At 35.5% G+C, this 18208-nt stretch overlaps 1 protein-coding gene across 1 annotated transcript in view; it reads right to left on the reverse strand.

Moving 5' to 3' along the window:
* Positions 1-18208, reverse strand: part of LOC127214993 (rab proteins geranylgeranyltransferase component A 1-like) — a 66795-nt gene that overhangs the window by 18791 nt on the left and 29796 nt on the right. The window contains exon 4 of the mRNA XM_051175300.1: positions 308-380. Coding sequence (XP_051031257.1) covers positions 308-380 — 73 coding nt within the window. The remainder of the gene's footprint in view (positions 1-307; positions 381-18208) is intronic.

Consider the following 18208-nt stretch of genomic DNA (forward strand, 5'->3'; position numbering starts at 1 on the left):
TATAGTAATACAAAGAACAACTAATAATAGGTGAGATTTTACAATGTTAGGTAAAATTTCTGCAAATGATTCAGATGAATATATATGTATATACGTATATATATATATAAATATGAATATATGTATATATTATATACATTATAAATCATTAGCTAAAAAGGCAATTGTGCATATTTTTGCCAAGTACTTGAATGAAAATAAGGTATTTGTTTCACATGACAGAAAAAGAAAACATCTCTTCAATAAGTAGACACTACCTGACACAAGATCTATCCTAGTGACTTGCAATATCAGATAAGAATTTTACCTGGTATTCCTTTAGCCAGGACAACAGTCCTGAAAAGCTGAAACTGGCCCAATTTCCTCCATAGTAGCTTCGTCTGTAATAATGAAATACAAAGAACATGAAAATCAAGTTACTGATCACTATAACCTAAGCCATGCCTGACCTTTAAACTCTTATTATTTTCCAATAATACTGTCCTAAATGTTCCAAAGCACAATAATTGGGTTGCTGAAATAAGAGAAAATAATAGTAAGTGTAAGCAAATGGCTATTCTCAGATCTCAAAGGCAACTTTTTCTGATATAACAGTTTAAAAATTCTTTGCCTTCCACAGAGTTTTCTTCAGTGATCAAAGAGAACTCAGTCTCAAAGCCCCAGCATAATGAGTTCTGATATTGATCCACAAGAATAGTTAAGAGTCATAATGCTGGGCACTAATGGAATGGTGTGTGTAAATTGATAAACTTACAAAAATAAATTGTAGCTTCATGAAAAATACACAATTACCCTATAATCCAGCTATGTATTCATAAGTGATCACACAAGAGAAGAACATATTTTTATAAAGAAAACTATTTTCATCACATTAAAAGGCCCAAGGTAATATCATCAACAAGAAAATGTATAAACAAACTATGCTATATCCATAGGATTTATATATTTTAGCAATGTAAAAACATAAAATAGTGACAAAATGGCATAGATCAATCTCAAAACTTTGATTCCAAATGCAAGCCTAAGCCATAAAGAGTACATATTGCATAATTCCAATAGTGGGACAGTCAAGAACAAGCTAAATTAATCCATTACTAAAAAATCGTAAGAGTGGTTGCCTCAGAGATGGAGTGGTAAGTTTTTAATTACATAAGACATGTAACCTTAAGGACATACTTAAATGATATACTTAAATTCTGTACATTTCACAATATAGAAAATTTATCTGTGAAAAGAGACAATATTAAGTGTTCACTAGTGATGTTTATACTAACACACTGAGTGACAGAAATTGATGATGTGTACAAACCAGTAAGACGGAAAGATTCATGAATCCAGAGAATGAAACAAACACTACATACAAATGGCAACTATAGAACCTATGTAGTTAACTCATAGGTGTTCACAATATGATGTTTTTTTCGAAGTTCTCTGTACAATTGAAAATTATCACCATAAAATATAGGAAAACCAGAAATCATCTGTTTTTGAGGACTGACCACAATGTGTCAATTTCCAAGGTATTTTCACCTAATTATGAAAAGCCTAAGAAAACTATAAGAAGAAACATTCTGGTGCTTCTTTCCGCTACTAAATGACTTGAGGTCAGTTCCTGGTCAAAACCTATTTTTCTCCCCTGAACTTGGTCATATGGTATTTGACAGAGCTAATTGTTCCTAGTATTTTTCCATGAAGCTCCCATTTTCTACTTTTCCTGTTGATTTGTTGCTAACATTAACATCTGTGATTCCATCCAATTATGTATGTAAAAGGTGAAACATGGTTTTCATTACTGTGGTCTTTCTGACAAAATATGGCAAGACATTTATTAGTAAACTTACTATGAAAACAAAAGAGTCTGACTGAACTCATTCTGATATTTTTAAATATGGATTTTAAATATGGTTTATGACACCCCTTAAACAAAGACATTAGGTATGAATATCAAGAGAAACAGAAAAAAATCAATATGACATTCAAAAATGATCCGTGGAACAAACTACAATAGATATGATAGAAATTAAATCCATGAAATATCTTATCTTTAAAGAGATGACTTTAGAACCGTGACATTTAAATCCAATTTATAAAATGTTTTTCCATTTATGTTTATGTTTAAAATGTTATGTTTAAAATGTTATGTTTAAAACTGATTCTACAGGGGGAAATAAAACTAGATTACTTGTTTTTATTTTTATTTATTTTTTTATTTATTTATTTTTTTGCTTCAGAAACATGATTTAAAAACAAAGTGAAAATGAGAGAAAAATAAAGGGAAAAAAGGTATGGCACGTTATCTGCCAACTTCATGCCATCACTGCCTCTGTACATCAAGTAAAAGAAGCATTTGATTATGGAAAAGGAAGGATATTTCTGCTGTCAGGAACCGCTTCTGAAGATGAAAAACACTTCCTTAAAACTAGAGTCTCTGGGAAACAGAAAATAAGTATTCATGATATAAAAACGGAAAATATAATACTAGAATCTAAAACCCTCTAATGTCCCATGATAATTAAGTATCCTAAAGTCTTTACCAAAAAATAGAGAAAAATTATGAGGCATTCTTCTTTTATTTTAAGATAATCCCCACTCAATTATTATGTGAAATGCTGATATTAAAACTGTACAAACTATGATTTCAATTTTTCCATAGTTTTCTATAACCTACTCCAAATGCTACCTAAGTTTTTCCAGATACAAAGAAGAAATGATCTCAACAACTGTATCAATTAACACAAATCAATAAATAAGAAAACACTGCTGAAGCAATTCTAAATATTTCGTACACTTTGTATAATTTTATCCAACAGAAAACAAATAACAAGCAGAGGAGATGAGCAGTAAATATTTTATATAGGTTCTATAATAAAACCTTCTTTCTTTTCTATTTGGCAGCATAATTATAATTTTTTACTGACTGTTCAGCAGCAGAGACAGATAGATACAAGATGTTATATTACATACTGTATTGTGAAATAGCTTATACAACCAAGTTCCAAAAGACAGAGCTACTGACATTCAAGCACTTTCATCTGGTAATCATTTTCCTTCAGAAACCCATAGTAGAAAATACATTCAGACAGATAGGCAATACGGTATAAGACTGCTCAGTGAGAAAGAGAACTGCTCTAGGTAAGTTCTAACAATATTTTTCTATGCCCCAATATCTTATAATTAAAAAAGACTAATAGCATTTTTCTTTGCCAGCATTTATCTTTCCAACTTTACATGACCAATGAGCACATTTTTGAGAGGGGGTTTTGAATGAAATAGGTTTAGCAGAACATAATTTAAGAAATATTAGTTGAATTCATAGCAGAACATAATTTAAGAAATATTAGTTGAATTCATACTAAGGGTAAAGAAAACTACATGCATTAAAGTTGGCATTTTATATTCATTTTTTCATTTAAGCTTTATGTACCTCAATTCAGGTAAGAAATAGTATATTTGGAATATGAATACAGGGCATAGAAAACCCAAAGCCTAACATCTGCCTGCTAAATATTTCCTACTATAACCTATGAGTTTCACATCTTTAAAATTACAAGTATAAAAAAACCCTAGACTGACTATAAGTAAAAGCAATGATAACTGTTTACAAACTCCAGATGGTTTAAAGTCTATTTTAGTTTTTCTTTGCTTAAAAACAGTGCAATGACTTTAACACTCTGACTATTCTAATGTCAGAACTGGGGAGACTGTTCATTTCTAGAATCTTAAATTTCACTGGATCTCTCAAATTCAGAATGAACAAGTAGGAAAAAGAAAATAATTATTGTCATATCTATTAGTATTGGTTTGCCAGTTAGAAATGAGTGCAATGTGCCATTTAAACTAAACAAAGGATCAAGTCTGGCTTCTTAGTGCAGAAGGCAGTGTCCATCTCATAAAAAAAAAAAAAAAGACAAACAACAACACTAAAATAGCAACAAAAATGGTCAGTTCCATTTATTTTTGATGATATGCCTCTAGCATCTTCTTAACAAGCAGTAGGCCATAATTCTAGGACACAGACAATATATTGGACTACCCTACACAAAGTTTCTTTTAGCATAAGTTCAAAACATGTGCTACAGGAGAAAGTTATAGTCTGTCCACTATCCCCTACATTCTTAGACAATTAGATTGGGCTTCCATGATAGAATCTGCACATACAATTCTAATATTAGACAATCAGGCCCTTTCTTCATTGTGGTGTTTTAAGTAGCAAAAAAAAAAAAAATGCATGTATGACATGTATACTGTTAATAAATGAGTCACGTGAAGCTATAGGAGGTCCATTTAAAAATCAGGTTAATCTTATAGAAAGAAATAACCAGGTTACATTCCTAGCCATTATGCTTAGTGAGAAACTTTTCCTATGTTTGCAGTCATTAGTTATTCTATATAAGCCCACCTAACCCAACCTATTTAGGCAACAAGATAGACTTATGAATACAAAACACACTTATCCTCGACTTGTATTTCCTCATGTGAGCTCATCTGAACCACTGATTATGTCACTTATCACCCTCACTGATGACTCATAAATAAGTATTCCAATCTGGGCCGCTCAAAACCCACAGCTAAGCACTGATCCATACTCCTGGAATTCAGTTGTAAAGAAGGAGGAGGGATGGGCAAATGGGTCAAGACCATGCTAGAGAAACCCACAGAAACAGCTGACCTGTCACATGAACCCCTGTGGTAACGCTGGGAAACCAGCATTGGACCAAACCAAGTCCTCTGAATATGGGTGCCAGTTAGGAGGTCTGCGCAGTCTATGGGGCCTCTGACAGTGGAACCAGTATTTATCCCTAGTGCACAAATGGATTTTGGGAGCCCATTTCCCACGGAGAGATACGCTTAGCCTAGATACAAAGGGGAGGACCTAGGCCCCCTCCCAAATGATATGACAGACTTTGATGACCCTCATGGAAGGCCTCATCCTCCCTGGGGAGTGGATGAGGGTGGGATGCAGAGATTGGTAGGGGGCATGAGAGGATAGGAGGGAGAGGGAACTGAGATTGATATGTAAAATAAGATTGTTTCTAAATTAAATAAATTAATTTAAAAAAAGAAAATGTAGACCATGTGTCATCAGCTTATTGGACATCTCCTTCTATTAAACATCCAGGATTCACTTTGAGTCTATACAATCAATAGGCAAAGACTGCTATTTGTCATTTAGCACCAATTAAGTTTTATTTCTTTCCTCATCTCAAAAAGAAACACACAAAAATCAAAAAACCAACAAAAGCAATGACACTAATATAGCTATCTATGCTAAAAATATCTTGAACGTCCTATATATTTCTTCAAAGGTCAACTCTAATTATTTTGTCAGACCTCTTCTGTCCTTTCCAACCCTCCTGCTGTTGTCTTACTTCAGGTATTCACAAGCCACTGGTCTGTCTTATTGTATTAGTCTCATCAAAGGTTTTCCTACCTCCAGTTTCTTCCCTTTTTAATACAACCTCAACACTAATGCCACTGTGACATGGTCATTAGAGACCACATTATGTCTTTCTCAGGCTTAAAGATGTCTGATAGCTCATTAATGCTTCTGGAACCAAGTACAAAATCATTAAGATCATAAAATGCTTCACAAATTAATATCAACTCAACTCTATAGTCTTTTTATTAATTAAATTTATTTTTTTTAGTTTACATCCCAAGTGCCTCCTCTCCTCCCATTCCCTCCCCCAATCTTCCCTGTGTGCCCTCCTCCAACCCACTCCTCCATCAATGCTCAGAAACGGGAAGGACTACCATGGATATCAACAAAGCACCCCATATCAAACTACAGTAGGATAAAGCACCTCACCTTGTATTAAGGCTGGGCAAGACAACCCGGTATGAGGAACAAGGTTCCCAAAGGGAGCCAGTTTTAGGAACAGCTCCTGCACCCACTGTTAGAAGTCCCGCAAACAGACCAAGCTACACAACTGAAACACATATATACAGGGCCTAGATCAGTTCTATGCAGGCTCTCTGGCTGTCAGTTAAGACTATATGAGCTCGTCTAAGCCCAGGTTAGTTGACTCTGTAGGGAATTTTTCATTATTATTAAACATTTTTAAAGATTTATTTATTTATTACACATACAGTGTTCTGCCTGCATGTATGCCTGAGAACCAGAATAGGGCAAGAGATCTCATGATAGATGGTTGTGAGTCACCATGTGGTTGCTGAGAATTGAACTCAGGACCTGTAGAAGAGCAGCCAGTATTCTGAAACTCTGGGCCATCTCTCTAGCCCCCTGTGAATTTTCTGGTGATGTCCCAGATTCTTTCTTGCTCCTATAATCCTTCCTCTCTCTCTTCAGTGGGATTCCCCGAACTCAGCCTAATAGCTGGGTATAGCCTCTCTGACGACAACTGTGGGTAGCCAATCTGTGTTAACTCTATAATCTTATCACTTCTCTATATAAACTCAGCCATAAACTTATATTCAACTCAACATTGACTGACTGAGACAAGTGCCTCCATGTCTCTTTTATTTGTGATATTGATTGCCTGTACTATGGTAAAATTTTAGTTCATAATGGTACTAGCCAACACATTCAAAATTCTCAATCCATCATCACTTTTCTGTGCAGCCGCCAATCATCAAAAGAACTATGTGATACAATGTCCTATAGTTAGATTGCATGGATGCTTATCCTAATAAGACTAAGAGAAACTTAAGAATAAGGATAGTTACTGGGTTATGTGATATATTTATTAATAGTAATATTTGTAAAATAAGGAAATCTTTACTGATAATACATTGATATCAGTTAGGCCCTATGGGACCTGACAGAGTTAGGTTCAAAACAGTCTGCTCCTTTCTTACTAGCTGTAAAAGCTCAGTTAACCCCTTACAGAGATTCTTTAAAATCTCATTCTCCACAGCCAAAAAAAATATGTATTTAAGCAATGTTTGGCACATGATAACTACCTCTTAAAAAAAGATAAGCATAGAACAATATATAACAAATACCAGAGCTCCTCTGCTACTAGCCAACAAAGTTTGGTGCCAGTCAAACTTTGTTGGATTTTCAAACAACTTTTTGTTTGTTTGTTTGTTCTGATGCAAACAGCATGAGGACTTTTTTATTCCAAGTGCACTAGGGTCCACAGTCATACACCACGCAGGGGTAGAGGACTGAGGACCCCGAGTACAGAATCAACTCAACTTTTATAGGGTTTACAACAAAGCCCACCCATCGTAAACCAACCATTCCATAGCATCAAGAGCCCGAGCGGTGCGGGCTAATTAATTTAAACCATTTTATAGTTTTTAGACCAATCATTTTAAATAATCTAAGCCCACGCTTTATAGACCAATCAGTTTTCTATAGCCCTGGAGGTCTGCATTTGCTAGGGCTTTTAGGTGGGGTCACAAATAGCAGTGAGGATAGGTCACTGGGGCAGGAGTTTCACAAGCAGTTCTTAAAAATAAAAGCCAGAAAAAGTTAAGGTGGTCATAGCTGATGACAGAAATTGATATCAACACATCAAAAGATTATGTGCTTCCAGGTGGTGGTAGTGTACATCTTTAATTCCAACACCCAGGAATCAGAGGCAGGTGAATCTCTTGAATTCAAGGCCAGACTGGTATACAGAGTGAGTTCCAAGGTGTACAGGGCTATATAGAGAAACACTTCCTCCAACACACCCCTCAAAAAAAAAAAAAAAAAAAAAAAAAAAAAAAAAAAGATTAAGTGCTTACTTCCTCTCCTGGTTTCCCTATCCTCTATTTGAGGATGTCTTCCAATCCTTACATTGAACCTCTCTTTGCCCCTCCTTGTCACAGTAAAGAAATCAAATCTTTCTTTACTGGAACCCAGAAATTTGACTGTTGTCAAGTATATTTCTGTTGCTGTAATAAAAGACAAAAGCAAATTGGAGGAGAAAGGATTTATTTGGCTTACAGTTCCAGAAGTTCCAGGGGGATAAAATCTGTAATAGCAGGGAAGGTCTGGCAACAAGAGCAGGAAGAAAGAGATAATACTTTGTTTGCATACAGGAAGCTTAGAGCACAGCAAGAGAAAAGAAGTACAGTGAAGCTATAAATCCTCGAAGCCTACCCCAGTGACATACTTTCTCCAACAACACCCTTAACTTTCTATTACCTTCCTGGAACAGTTAAATCGACTGGGGATCGTTTGTTCAATTACATAAGCCTATGGGGAGATTTCTCATTCAAATCACAGCATGCAGCAAGAGGAACAAGTTAAAAGATTTGCTGTTTACACTGTATGTCATTCTACTTCCAGGTAGGAAAGCTGACTGATATTCTTTAAACTCCTAAGCAACTGGCAGGAACAATAGCTTCTTCAAAGTAAAAGCAAACTAAAAAAAAAAAAAAAAACAAAAAACAAAAACAAAAAAAAAAAAACAAAAATGAATAGGACACATAAAAGTGTTAAAAAAAAAAAACCAAACAAACAGGAAGTAGTCTTCTCTGAAACCACACACACACACACACACACACACACACCATCACCACCACCACCACCACCAACAACAACAACAACAAAATGACTTAGGTTATACTTATAATCAATGCATATACATACAAATGTATAACAATAATAATTAAAGAAAAAGAAAGTGGGGGGAACAAAAGAGGACATTAAGGAGGGTAGCGAGAAGGCACTGGAGGGAGGAAAGGGGGGAGCATAAGCAATGCAATTCTAATACAACTGAAAATAAATCAAGAACAAAAACCAAAAATGAATCTTTAGTTTCTTTTCAAAATAGAAAGGATCATGACAAAACCATACAATGGTAGAGGTTGGGGGGAACTGTTTTATGTTGAAAATTACATATAAGTACATTCACCTACTTTCACTTATAGGTTAGCAACATCTAGATGAAGCTGATGTTCTGTTTCTACAAAGATCTGTCTTAATCCATCTGTTTCAGTTAATTGAAACTAAATTCTTCCTTATGCAATAATTATCGATTGCAAATGAAGCTACTGTGATGGGAATTTCAGTGATCAAAAGATAAAATGTCATTTCTGTTTTTCAAAATCACACAAGTTCATAAATTGTTAGTGATTTTGTTGCTATTCTTGTTTTCCTACACTACCCTCCAAAATAGAGCCTAAACATACAAGTGCAAAGAAAAGGTTTGGTTGAACCTGCAACATTTAATCTTCAGACATTGCTATCCACAGCTCAGATTTTCATGTGTAACCCACTGGACACACACAGTTTGCAAACTAGTCAAATTTTACAGGCAAAGAAAATATCAGTCATTGAGGGTGAAGTTTTATCTGTTACATAACAATCATAGTGAAATTTGCATGGGCGCTGCTATCAATGGCCCTACATATAAAACCTGGTTCTTCGCTGTTATATGAATGGGATATTATATATTTTACTTCAGGTCCAAGTCTGTTTCCTTGTCTGCACAAAGGACAAAAAACATACTTCTTTCAGAGAAATCCAGTAAGTATTAAATAACATTTATGGGGTACTCACAATCAACTAAAGAATTGGAAAATAATTGCTATTGTTGTATCATTTCTAAAAATACATATTGTAACTAGTAGCGATTGTCATAAACAAATGAAAGGCACTTTATTTCACAAATTAATTTCACGTACATTATAAAATCTGTCTCAACCAAAGACACAATACTGAATGTGGCAAACCAGGATAATATATCACTAAGCAGGCTCGAATCCTAGAGAAAAGCAGGGTGATTATGAGTTGCAGATCAGTTGATGTTACATGAGACCATTTCTGAACAACAATGAAAAACTATGACAACGAAAACAAAACAAAAGCATGCAGAAGAGAACTTAAGTAATATGGTAGCAACTGATTGCCTGATTTTATTTTCTAAACCTCACTGATAATGATAATTTTATATCTTTTCTATAAATGACACTTTTATTCATAATGAGGTAATGTTTTCTCTATTTTCCTAACCTATTGTTGTACAGTATTATACACAAAGCCTAAAAAATATATAATTTTGTCCTAACTTAACTATATATCTGTATATTGTGGTAAAGGATAAAGACATATTTATCTATATTGTCTGATTTATTTATACTAAAGATGGAAAGAAACTAATATGATCAATCTTGTTGAGTGGTCATCTATAAGGAAGTGGTTCTCAACCTTGGCAGCACATATAATCCCCTCCCACTTTATTTATCTATCTACCTACTAATTTTTAAAATAGATTTTTTTCCATGCAATATATTCTGATGGCTGTTTCTCCTCCTTTCATAAGATCATACCCACCTTCTCACCTACCCAAAACCATACATTTTCCTACACTTTCTCATTTGAAAAAAACTAAGCATCTTTAAGAAAAATAGTCTGGAAGGAATCCACAGCTTTTCATTTTCTGTGGAAACAAAAATAGAAATACTTTTCCCCAGTAACTTGTCCTTGAACTTAAATTTTGCAGTCAAAGCATTTTTGTTATTTATTATTTTACATGTCGATCCCAGTTCCCTCTCCCTCCCTCCCTCCCTCCCCTCCAGCTCTCCCTCCCTCCTTCCCTCCTTTTTACCCTCTCAGCCCTCTCACATGCACCCTAACTACCCTCTCCTCCCATCCCCCCACCCCAATTCCATATGTAGGGGAATGTCATCCAGTTGGGGTCATGTAGGTCTGACAGGTCATGTGAAGTAGGGACTAGGGCTTCTCTCCTGTCTCTGGGTTAAGGCAGTTATCCCTCCATGGGGGATGTGTTAGCAAGGTCCTTTTGTGCACCAGGGATACATCCTGGCTCCACTGTCTGAGGTCGCTTAGACTGCTCAGTCCTTCTGGCTGAGACCCATATTCAGGGGGGCCTGAGTCAGTCCCATGCTGGCTTCCCAGCTATCAGTCTGGTGGACCGTTAGCTCCTCCTTGTTCAGGTAAACTGTCTCTATGTGTTTCTGCTGCCTGGTCTTGTCCTCTCCCTCTGCATCTGGGTTCTAGTTCAACTCAGTGTTGAGGTATGGGTATTTGCTCCTGTTTCCAACAGGCATTAGATGAGGGCTCCATGGATAAGTTAGTTGTTGATCTCACTCTCCGGGAAGGGCATTTATGGTAACCTTTCCACAGAAGCTCAAATTGTTAGTTGACGTCAGTCTTGTAGTTCTCTAGACCTTTCTTTGTGTTCAATTTTATCTTCAAACCAACATTGGCTCCCTCTTTTATGTTCTCTCTCTCTCTCTCTCTCTCTCTCTCTCTCTCTCTCTCTCTCTCTCTCTCTCTCTCCCTCCCTCCCTCCCTCTCCTGTCTTCAGTTCCTAACTGGGCTCAATCTTCCTAGTCACACATGTTTTCCTTTCCTCCCCCTCGTTTTCTCCTACTTCTCTCTACATTCCTTGCCCCCCCCCACTTCCCTTGTGCTCTGGGGGACTTGTCCCTTCCCGGTTCTGTGAGGGACTTTATATGAATCTCTTAGAATACACCTTGTATCCTAGATCCTCTGGTGGTGTGAATTATAGGCTGGTGATCCTTTGCTCTATGTCTAAAGTCCATATATGAGTGAGTACATACTGTGTTCCTCTTTTTGTGACTGGGTTACCTCATTCAGGGTAGTTTGATCATGCCAGACCGCCTGAAACAGAGTACCAGGTGATCCTACATTCAAAAGAGCTGGAGAAAGCAGCCTTACAGACAATAGCCAGGATTTCTGAATCTTCTTAGAATCCCCCATGACAGCGTCCCTTACCAGCAGGAACTAGTTTGGAAAGAACGATGCCCAAATTCCCAAATACTGTCTATAAATATTTGTTTTCATTTAAATGGACTTGGTAATATAAAATAAATAAATAAATAAGAAAAATAGTAAAATAAAATGAAAATAAACAGACATAGAACAACAACAAAACAAAATAAAAAACTGTACAGGGCATAACAAATGAACAGGAAAAGAAGCCAAAGAGAGAGCACAAAAAAAGAAAAAACTCAGATACAGACACACACAAACACACACACACACTTACTTGCACACATAGAAATCCCAAAATCAGAAACCATAATGTATACGGAAAATATTCATAAAGAGGGGGAACAACAATGATAAAAGTACCAATGAGTTTGATTGTGCTTACCATCTACAGCTGGGCATGGGGTCTGTCCTTAGAATGTATTTGTATACCCAGTGAGACTGTTGAAGAAACTAATTTTTAATTTGTGCACGGTTGTCGATTGGAAATAGTCTCTACATTGGTGATGGGAGCACAAAAGCAAACAGCCCAACCTTAATTTCCACTAAAAACCTCCTAAAAGAAACATCACGGGAAGAATAGGTGTTGAATCAATATCGGTTTCCTCTTTATGAGTGAATAATCACTGACTATCTAGAGTATTTTTGTTCTTTCATTAGAGAAGGCATCATTTCACTGAACTCTGCTTATATACAATTTATTTACAGGGTAGAAAAATAACCACAAAATTGGTTTGATAAACAATTACAGATACAATTTCTGAGGTGATTCAATGAAGTGAAATTGCAGTAAACAATGAAACCTGCCTCTATTAATAAATCCATAGCTTTCCATAAATTAATTCAGTGAGGTAATACCATCATTTTCAATAGAAAGTTTAATCCCTCTCATGTAAAGTAGTATTACAATAGAAAGATTGATAAAACAAAAATAAAATACAGACTTTGATGTGAATGTTGAGGCTAGACAGGTATCAGTTTTGTGTATGATGAGTCACACCAGCATCCATGCACTTGAGAACCCTTCTGATAACGGAGAAGACGAGAAGAAGTTATCAGCAAAAAACTGATTTGACATTTTGTATTTAACATATGCATGTGTTGAACTTTAAGTTCTTCTTGTATCATCAACACCCAAATACTATCTGACAGACATTAAATACATCATTATTCAATGAAAAAAATATCCCAATGATGTTTAAACAGGCAGTTACTAATACTATTTTCCCTCCCCCTTTACTGAAAACAGAATTTTTTTCCTCACATATGTCCTGATTATTTTTTGTACAAATATAAATCTTAAAGTGCCATGTCATCTACCAATCACATTTCTGGATATTTATATAAACCATTTAAAAATCAGAATTAAAAACAAATATTTGCTATCACTTATTTCTAGAAGCATTATTCACAATAGCCTCAAAATTTAAGCAGCCAAAAAAGTTATCAAAGAATACAGCTCAGTCTATTATTCAGTTATAAAGGGAAGACATCCTGTAAAATATGATAACATAGATAAAACATGAAAATAATGAACTAAGTGAAATAAACTAATCATAATAGATCAAATTCTATGGTGTGTATAGATACCCACAATCATGTTTTAAAAAAAAGAAAAAAGAATCTTAGCTCCTAGAAGTTTGATTTGTGGTAGTTATTCTTAAATAGGTAAAATAGATAAAAGATCAAGAGTTTTGGCTAGTTATGGTACAAAAATGTGAATATATATAACACAACTAAACTGTGTATCTAAGCATGGATAAGATAGTAAAGTTTATTTCACTTTAACCATAATTTAAAAAAAAAATATTTAAAGCATGGGAAAGGCTAGTAAGATACATCAGTAAGTAAATTATTTGCCTTGAATGGAAGAGGATCTGAATGTGATCCACAGAACCCACAGAAAATAGCCAGGCATGGCATTACCATCTTGTAATCCTCCACTTGGAAGGTAGTTAACAGGTGGATCCCTCGTGCTGCCTAGTCATCCCACAGAGGCTATTTAGTGAGCACAGGCCAGAGAGAGGCCCTATCTTGGAAAAAAAAAAAAAAAGGGCAGATGGATCATAGGGAAGAACACATGAACTTGTCCACTAGCATCCACACAAGCATGCATACATACATACAGAAAGAGAGCAAGAGCATGGGAAGACATAAATATTGAACTGAGGTACACGTAGTCTAGAAATTAAATAAGTCTGGTAATAGAGCTCACTGGTAAAGCATTTCCCTGATATACTCATCAACTGGCAAAGCATTTCCCTGGTATATTTATTAATGGGTAAAGCATGTCCCTGGTATACTTATCAACAGGTAAAGCATGTCCCTGGTATACTCATCAACTGGTAAAGGATTACCCTGGTATACTCATCAACTGGCAAAGCATTTCCCTGGTATATTCAAGGACCTGGCTTTGACTACCAGCACTGAGAAAAACAGAGATGGAGAGACAGATGGCAGACAGACAGAGACAAAGATTATCACAAACAGGGAAAAAAAGAGAGGAAAGCAGAGGCTAAAAGACAAGGTTAGTGGAATAAACTTATTATGACTATAAAGTCTTAAACTACTAAAGTGAATATTAAATGAAGAAAAAAAAATAAACCTGGGCCATAGCAGTAAAACAACCCATGTCCTTTTGCTTCATGCTTTCAGGTGGAATGAAAAAATATGGAATCAATTTATCAGATTAATAGACATCCACACCATCATGCCTTCCTGCTTAAATTCTAGCTGCTTTTTCTCAATCTACTTTGATGGACACTCTCCCAAAACTCAAACATTCTCCATTCTTGACTGTTATGTACTTTGTTCCATTCAGAATAATATGTACTTCTTTGTTATCAAATACTACCAGAACAAATAAAGTAGTTACAGGCTGGCAAGGAAGATATTGAAGGGATCATCTCATACTCACCAGGAAGATCCCAAAAGAAAAGACTCCAACCCCCCCCCCATAACTTTTCTTAGCAAGAGAAAATATTCTGACCTAGTCTGTTTGAACTAATTAGACTAAGCCTCCCCCAACCTGCAGAAATGGCTAATTGACAATCAAAGGGAACAGGAAAACCACACTTACCCAACTAGGAAGAAATACTGACAGATTTGCTATATATTTTTGTTTCATTTTATTATTTCTATTTGGTTTCGTTCATTTTCTTTTTAAAGTTTATACAAATGTTTAAGACAACCAAGCAAATCAATCCAAGACTTAGATAAAAATAATGAGATGAAAACATCAGCAATATAAAAAGAAATTCAAAACCATGGAAAAAAATTCAGCATTTTGGAAACTGAGATTATAAAAATAAAATCCATATATGTTAAAAATCAGACAAACCATCCAATTAATTTAAAAAAAAACCAGTAGAAATCACCATCTACAAATGCAAATAAAGAGAAAACGAGATGGGAAAGTATCAGAGATAGAAAACAAGGTCAAGAAGCTACTACACTCAGACACCCAGAAGGAAAAAAAGCAAATGATTGTGGCCAAACAGCCCAGGATACATTCCAGATATTAAGAATCTATAAAGTAGAAGGAGATGATATAAACATTAAAGGCATCCAGGATTCAGTAAAACCATAGCAGGAAATTACCTCAATCTACAAAAGAAATGGGACATCCAAATACAGGAGGTATTTAGAATATCAAATAAATGTGACCAGAGAACAACCACTCCAAGATAAAAATAAAAAAAAAAAAAAAAACCACAATCACATTGTCAAAAATACAAAATGATTACACAATATTAAAAGCTGGAAGAGAAAAATACCTAATCACCTACTGGAGCAAACATATAGACCTCTTACTAACAATTCTAAATGGATATAAAGAATGAAATCCTTTTCATGCCTTGAAAATAACCAACAAAGATTATTATCAACAGCCCTGTACTCTTTTAAACATTTATTTTATTTTTTAAATATGTGTGCTTGGCGATGGAGTATGTACACATGCAGGTACTTGCAGATGACAGAAGAGGACTGTCAGATCCCCCTGAAGTTGGAGTTACATGTGGCTGTGAGTTACATGAATTCTAATCCTTTGTAAGAGTAACCCAGACATGTTCTTAACCACTAAGCCATTTATATAGTCCCTAAAGCTATCATATAAAATTGAGGGGGGGGGGAAGGACATTTCAAGACAATTATAACCAATGCATGACAACTCAGTCAACCTCATAAAAAATACTTAAAGGAATATATTATGTACAAGGACAAAGAAAGACAGTCTGAGAAATACGTCCACAAATGAGAATTAGTAAGAGAATCTATTATGTTTAACATAATAAACCATAAAAGCCCTAGTACTCAAAAGAGAACAAACAACACAACAAACAACAAAAACAACATTAACACTTACAGGAGTATGCAAATACTCATCAATAGTAGGAGTAGTACTGCAGGAGGATAACAATGAGTTCAAGACCAGACCAGTGAGTCCAAGGATTGCCTAGACAACTTACTAAGGCCCTATTTCAAAGTCAATAAAGAGGAAAGGAAAAACTGGTATGATGGCCTGGTTGACAAAGGTGCTTGGTGCCAAGCTTCATGACCTGAATTCAATCCCATAAACCCCCATGGTGGAAGGAGAAAACCCAGCTTCCACATGTAATCATCTAATCTCCATGTGCACACTACAGCACATACAAATATACATACATACACACAAGTGAATAAATAAATGTAAAAAAATGTTAGGAGGACATGGATTTTCCCAATGTATAAAACAATGATTTTAAACATTTACTTAATTGAAATTTAAAAATAATCACTAATAGAAAAATTTTCAATTCACCAGCAGAACAGATTAAAATATAAGACACAACTATTTGTTTCCACCAAGATGTAACTTACTTATAAAGACATATAAAGTTAAAGGCTAGAAATCAATGAATAAAGCAAATGGAAGCTCAAAACAAGCTGGTATTGCTATTCTGCTTCCTGATAAGGTAATCTTTAAGTGAAAATTATTCAGATTTAAGGAGGGCTATATCGTGGTTTAATAAGGATCAGGATAAACAATTAGGCCGAACAGATGTTTATTCAGGGAGAAATAACTCACAACATAGACAGGTGAACATCAACAGGTTCCTGCTTCCAAGAATTCCTTCAGAAGTCCTCCTGTCCCAGAGTGGATAACAAGAGAGAACTCTCCTGCACCTCCTATGACCTAGTTCCCCAGGTAACTTTCACCCCTGGCTCCACCCCCTAATGGGTGTGGTCAGCGCCACAGAAGGAGACAAAGTGAATATCCCACTACAATTCCCCTTTTAGTCTAAAGAAAAGATTTAGTCTTTATACAAAACAGTGAATAACAAGGGTGCTCTAAGAAAAGGAAAATCGAGAACAAAATGACCTACATATCTAGTCTTAGGGTGAAGGCATAACGGAGTTTACAATAGAGTTGTCCTAAGCTGGAAAACTTAAGTCTAGTACCTAATATATCTAACCATAAAGAGAGAATAATATTTGTGATAGCTTAATCTCCAACCTCATCAAGACCTGAGACGGAAAATAACAATACTAGGGTAGACAGGAACTGGTAAAGTACGTTGTCATGGGGGATTCTAAGAAGATGCAGAAATCCTGGCTGTAGTCTGTAAGGCTGCATTGTTCAGCTGTTTTGAATGTAGGATCACCTGGTACTCTGTTTCAGGGGGTGTGGCTTGCTCAAACCACATAAGTCTGGAAGGAATCCACATTTTTTCATTTTCTGTGGAAACAAAAATAGAAATCCTTTTCCCCAGTAACTTGTCCTTGAACTTAAATTTTGGAGTCAAATCATTTTTAAAATATATAAATTGAATTAATCTAGCAGTATTTGTTTTAACAGTTGTTATTTCCTCAGCAGTCAAACGATACAAAGACAATATAATACCATACAGTATCCAGATTCTCTCCATCTTTATGTGGCTTTCTTTTTATTACTCTGTTTAATTTACTTTTTACTTTTTCATTTTTTGAGACAGCGTTTCTCTGTGTAACTTTTATCTGTCCTGGAATTTACTCTGCATACCAGGTTTACTTTGAAATCACAAGAGTTCTGCTTGCCTCTGTCTTTCTTGAGTGGTAGAATTAAAGGCGTGTGCCACCACACCCAGTACCTCTATGTCTTTTTAAAACCATTTTATTTATTTTCTCTCCCAATCCTACATATATTTTAGAACACACTGTAAACCTTTAGAGGTTTTTTAATGTGAATCGGTCTGTAAATCTTTAACTTTTTATGGCCATGAGTCTTTTATCTGATAAACAACAACACTGCTAAAACGAAAGTCATAGTTGTTTCTGCTGCAGTTTACCAAAGATGGCAGCAGGTATCTTTATCACCCACTCTCCAGTAAGGAGACCACGTGAAAACACATAGATCAACAGAAATGGGTTAATACTTAAGACAGAGCCAGAGCTAGCCGATGAGAAACTAGTACGTGGCCAACAGCATTATATCAAATATAGAGTCTCTTGTATGTTAATTGGGGCTGGCGCAGTGGCAGGACCAGACCAGCGGCAGGAGGAAAAACCTTACTCCTTACAGGGCTACTA

The sequence above is a fragment of the Phodopus roborovskii genome, unplaced genomic scaffold (assembly GCF_943737965.1).
Source record: "Phodopus roborovskii unplaced genomic scaffold, PHOROB, whole genome shotgun sequence".
Classification (NCBI taxonomy): Eukaryota; Metazoa; Chordata; class Mammalia; order Rodentia; family Cricetidae; genus Phodopus; species Phodopus roborovskii.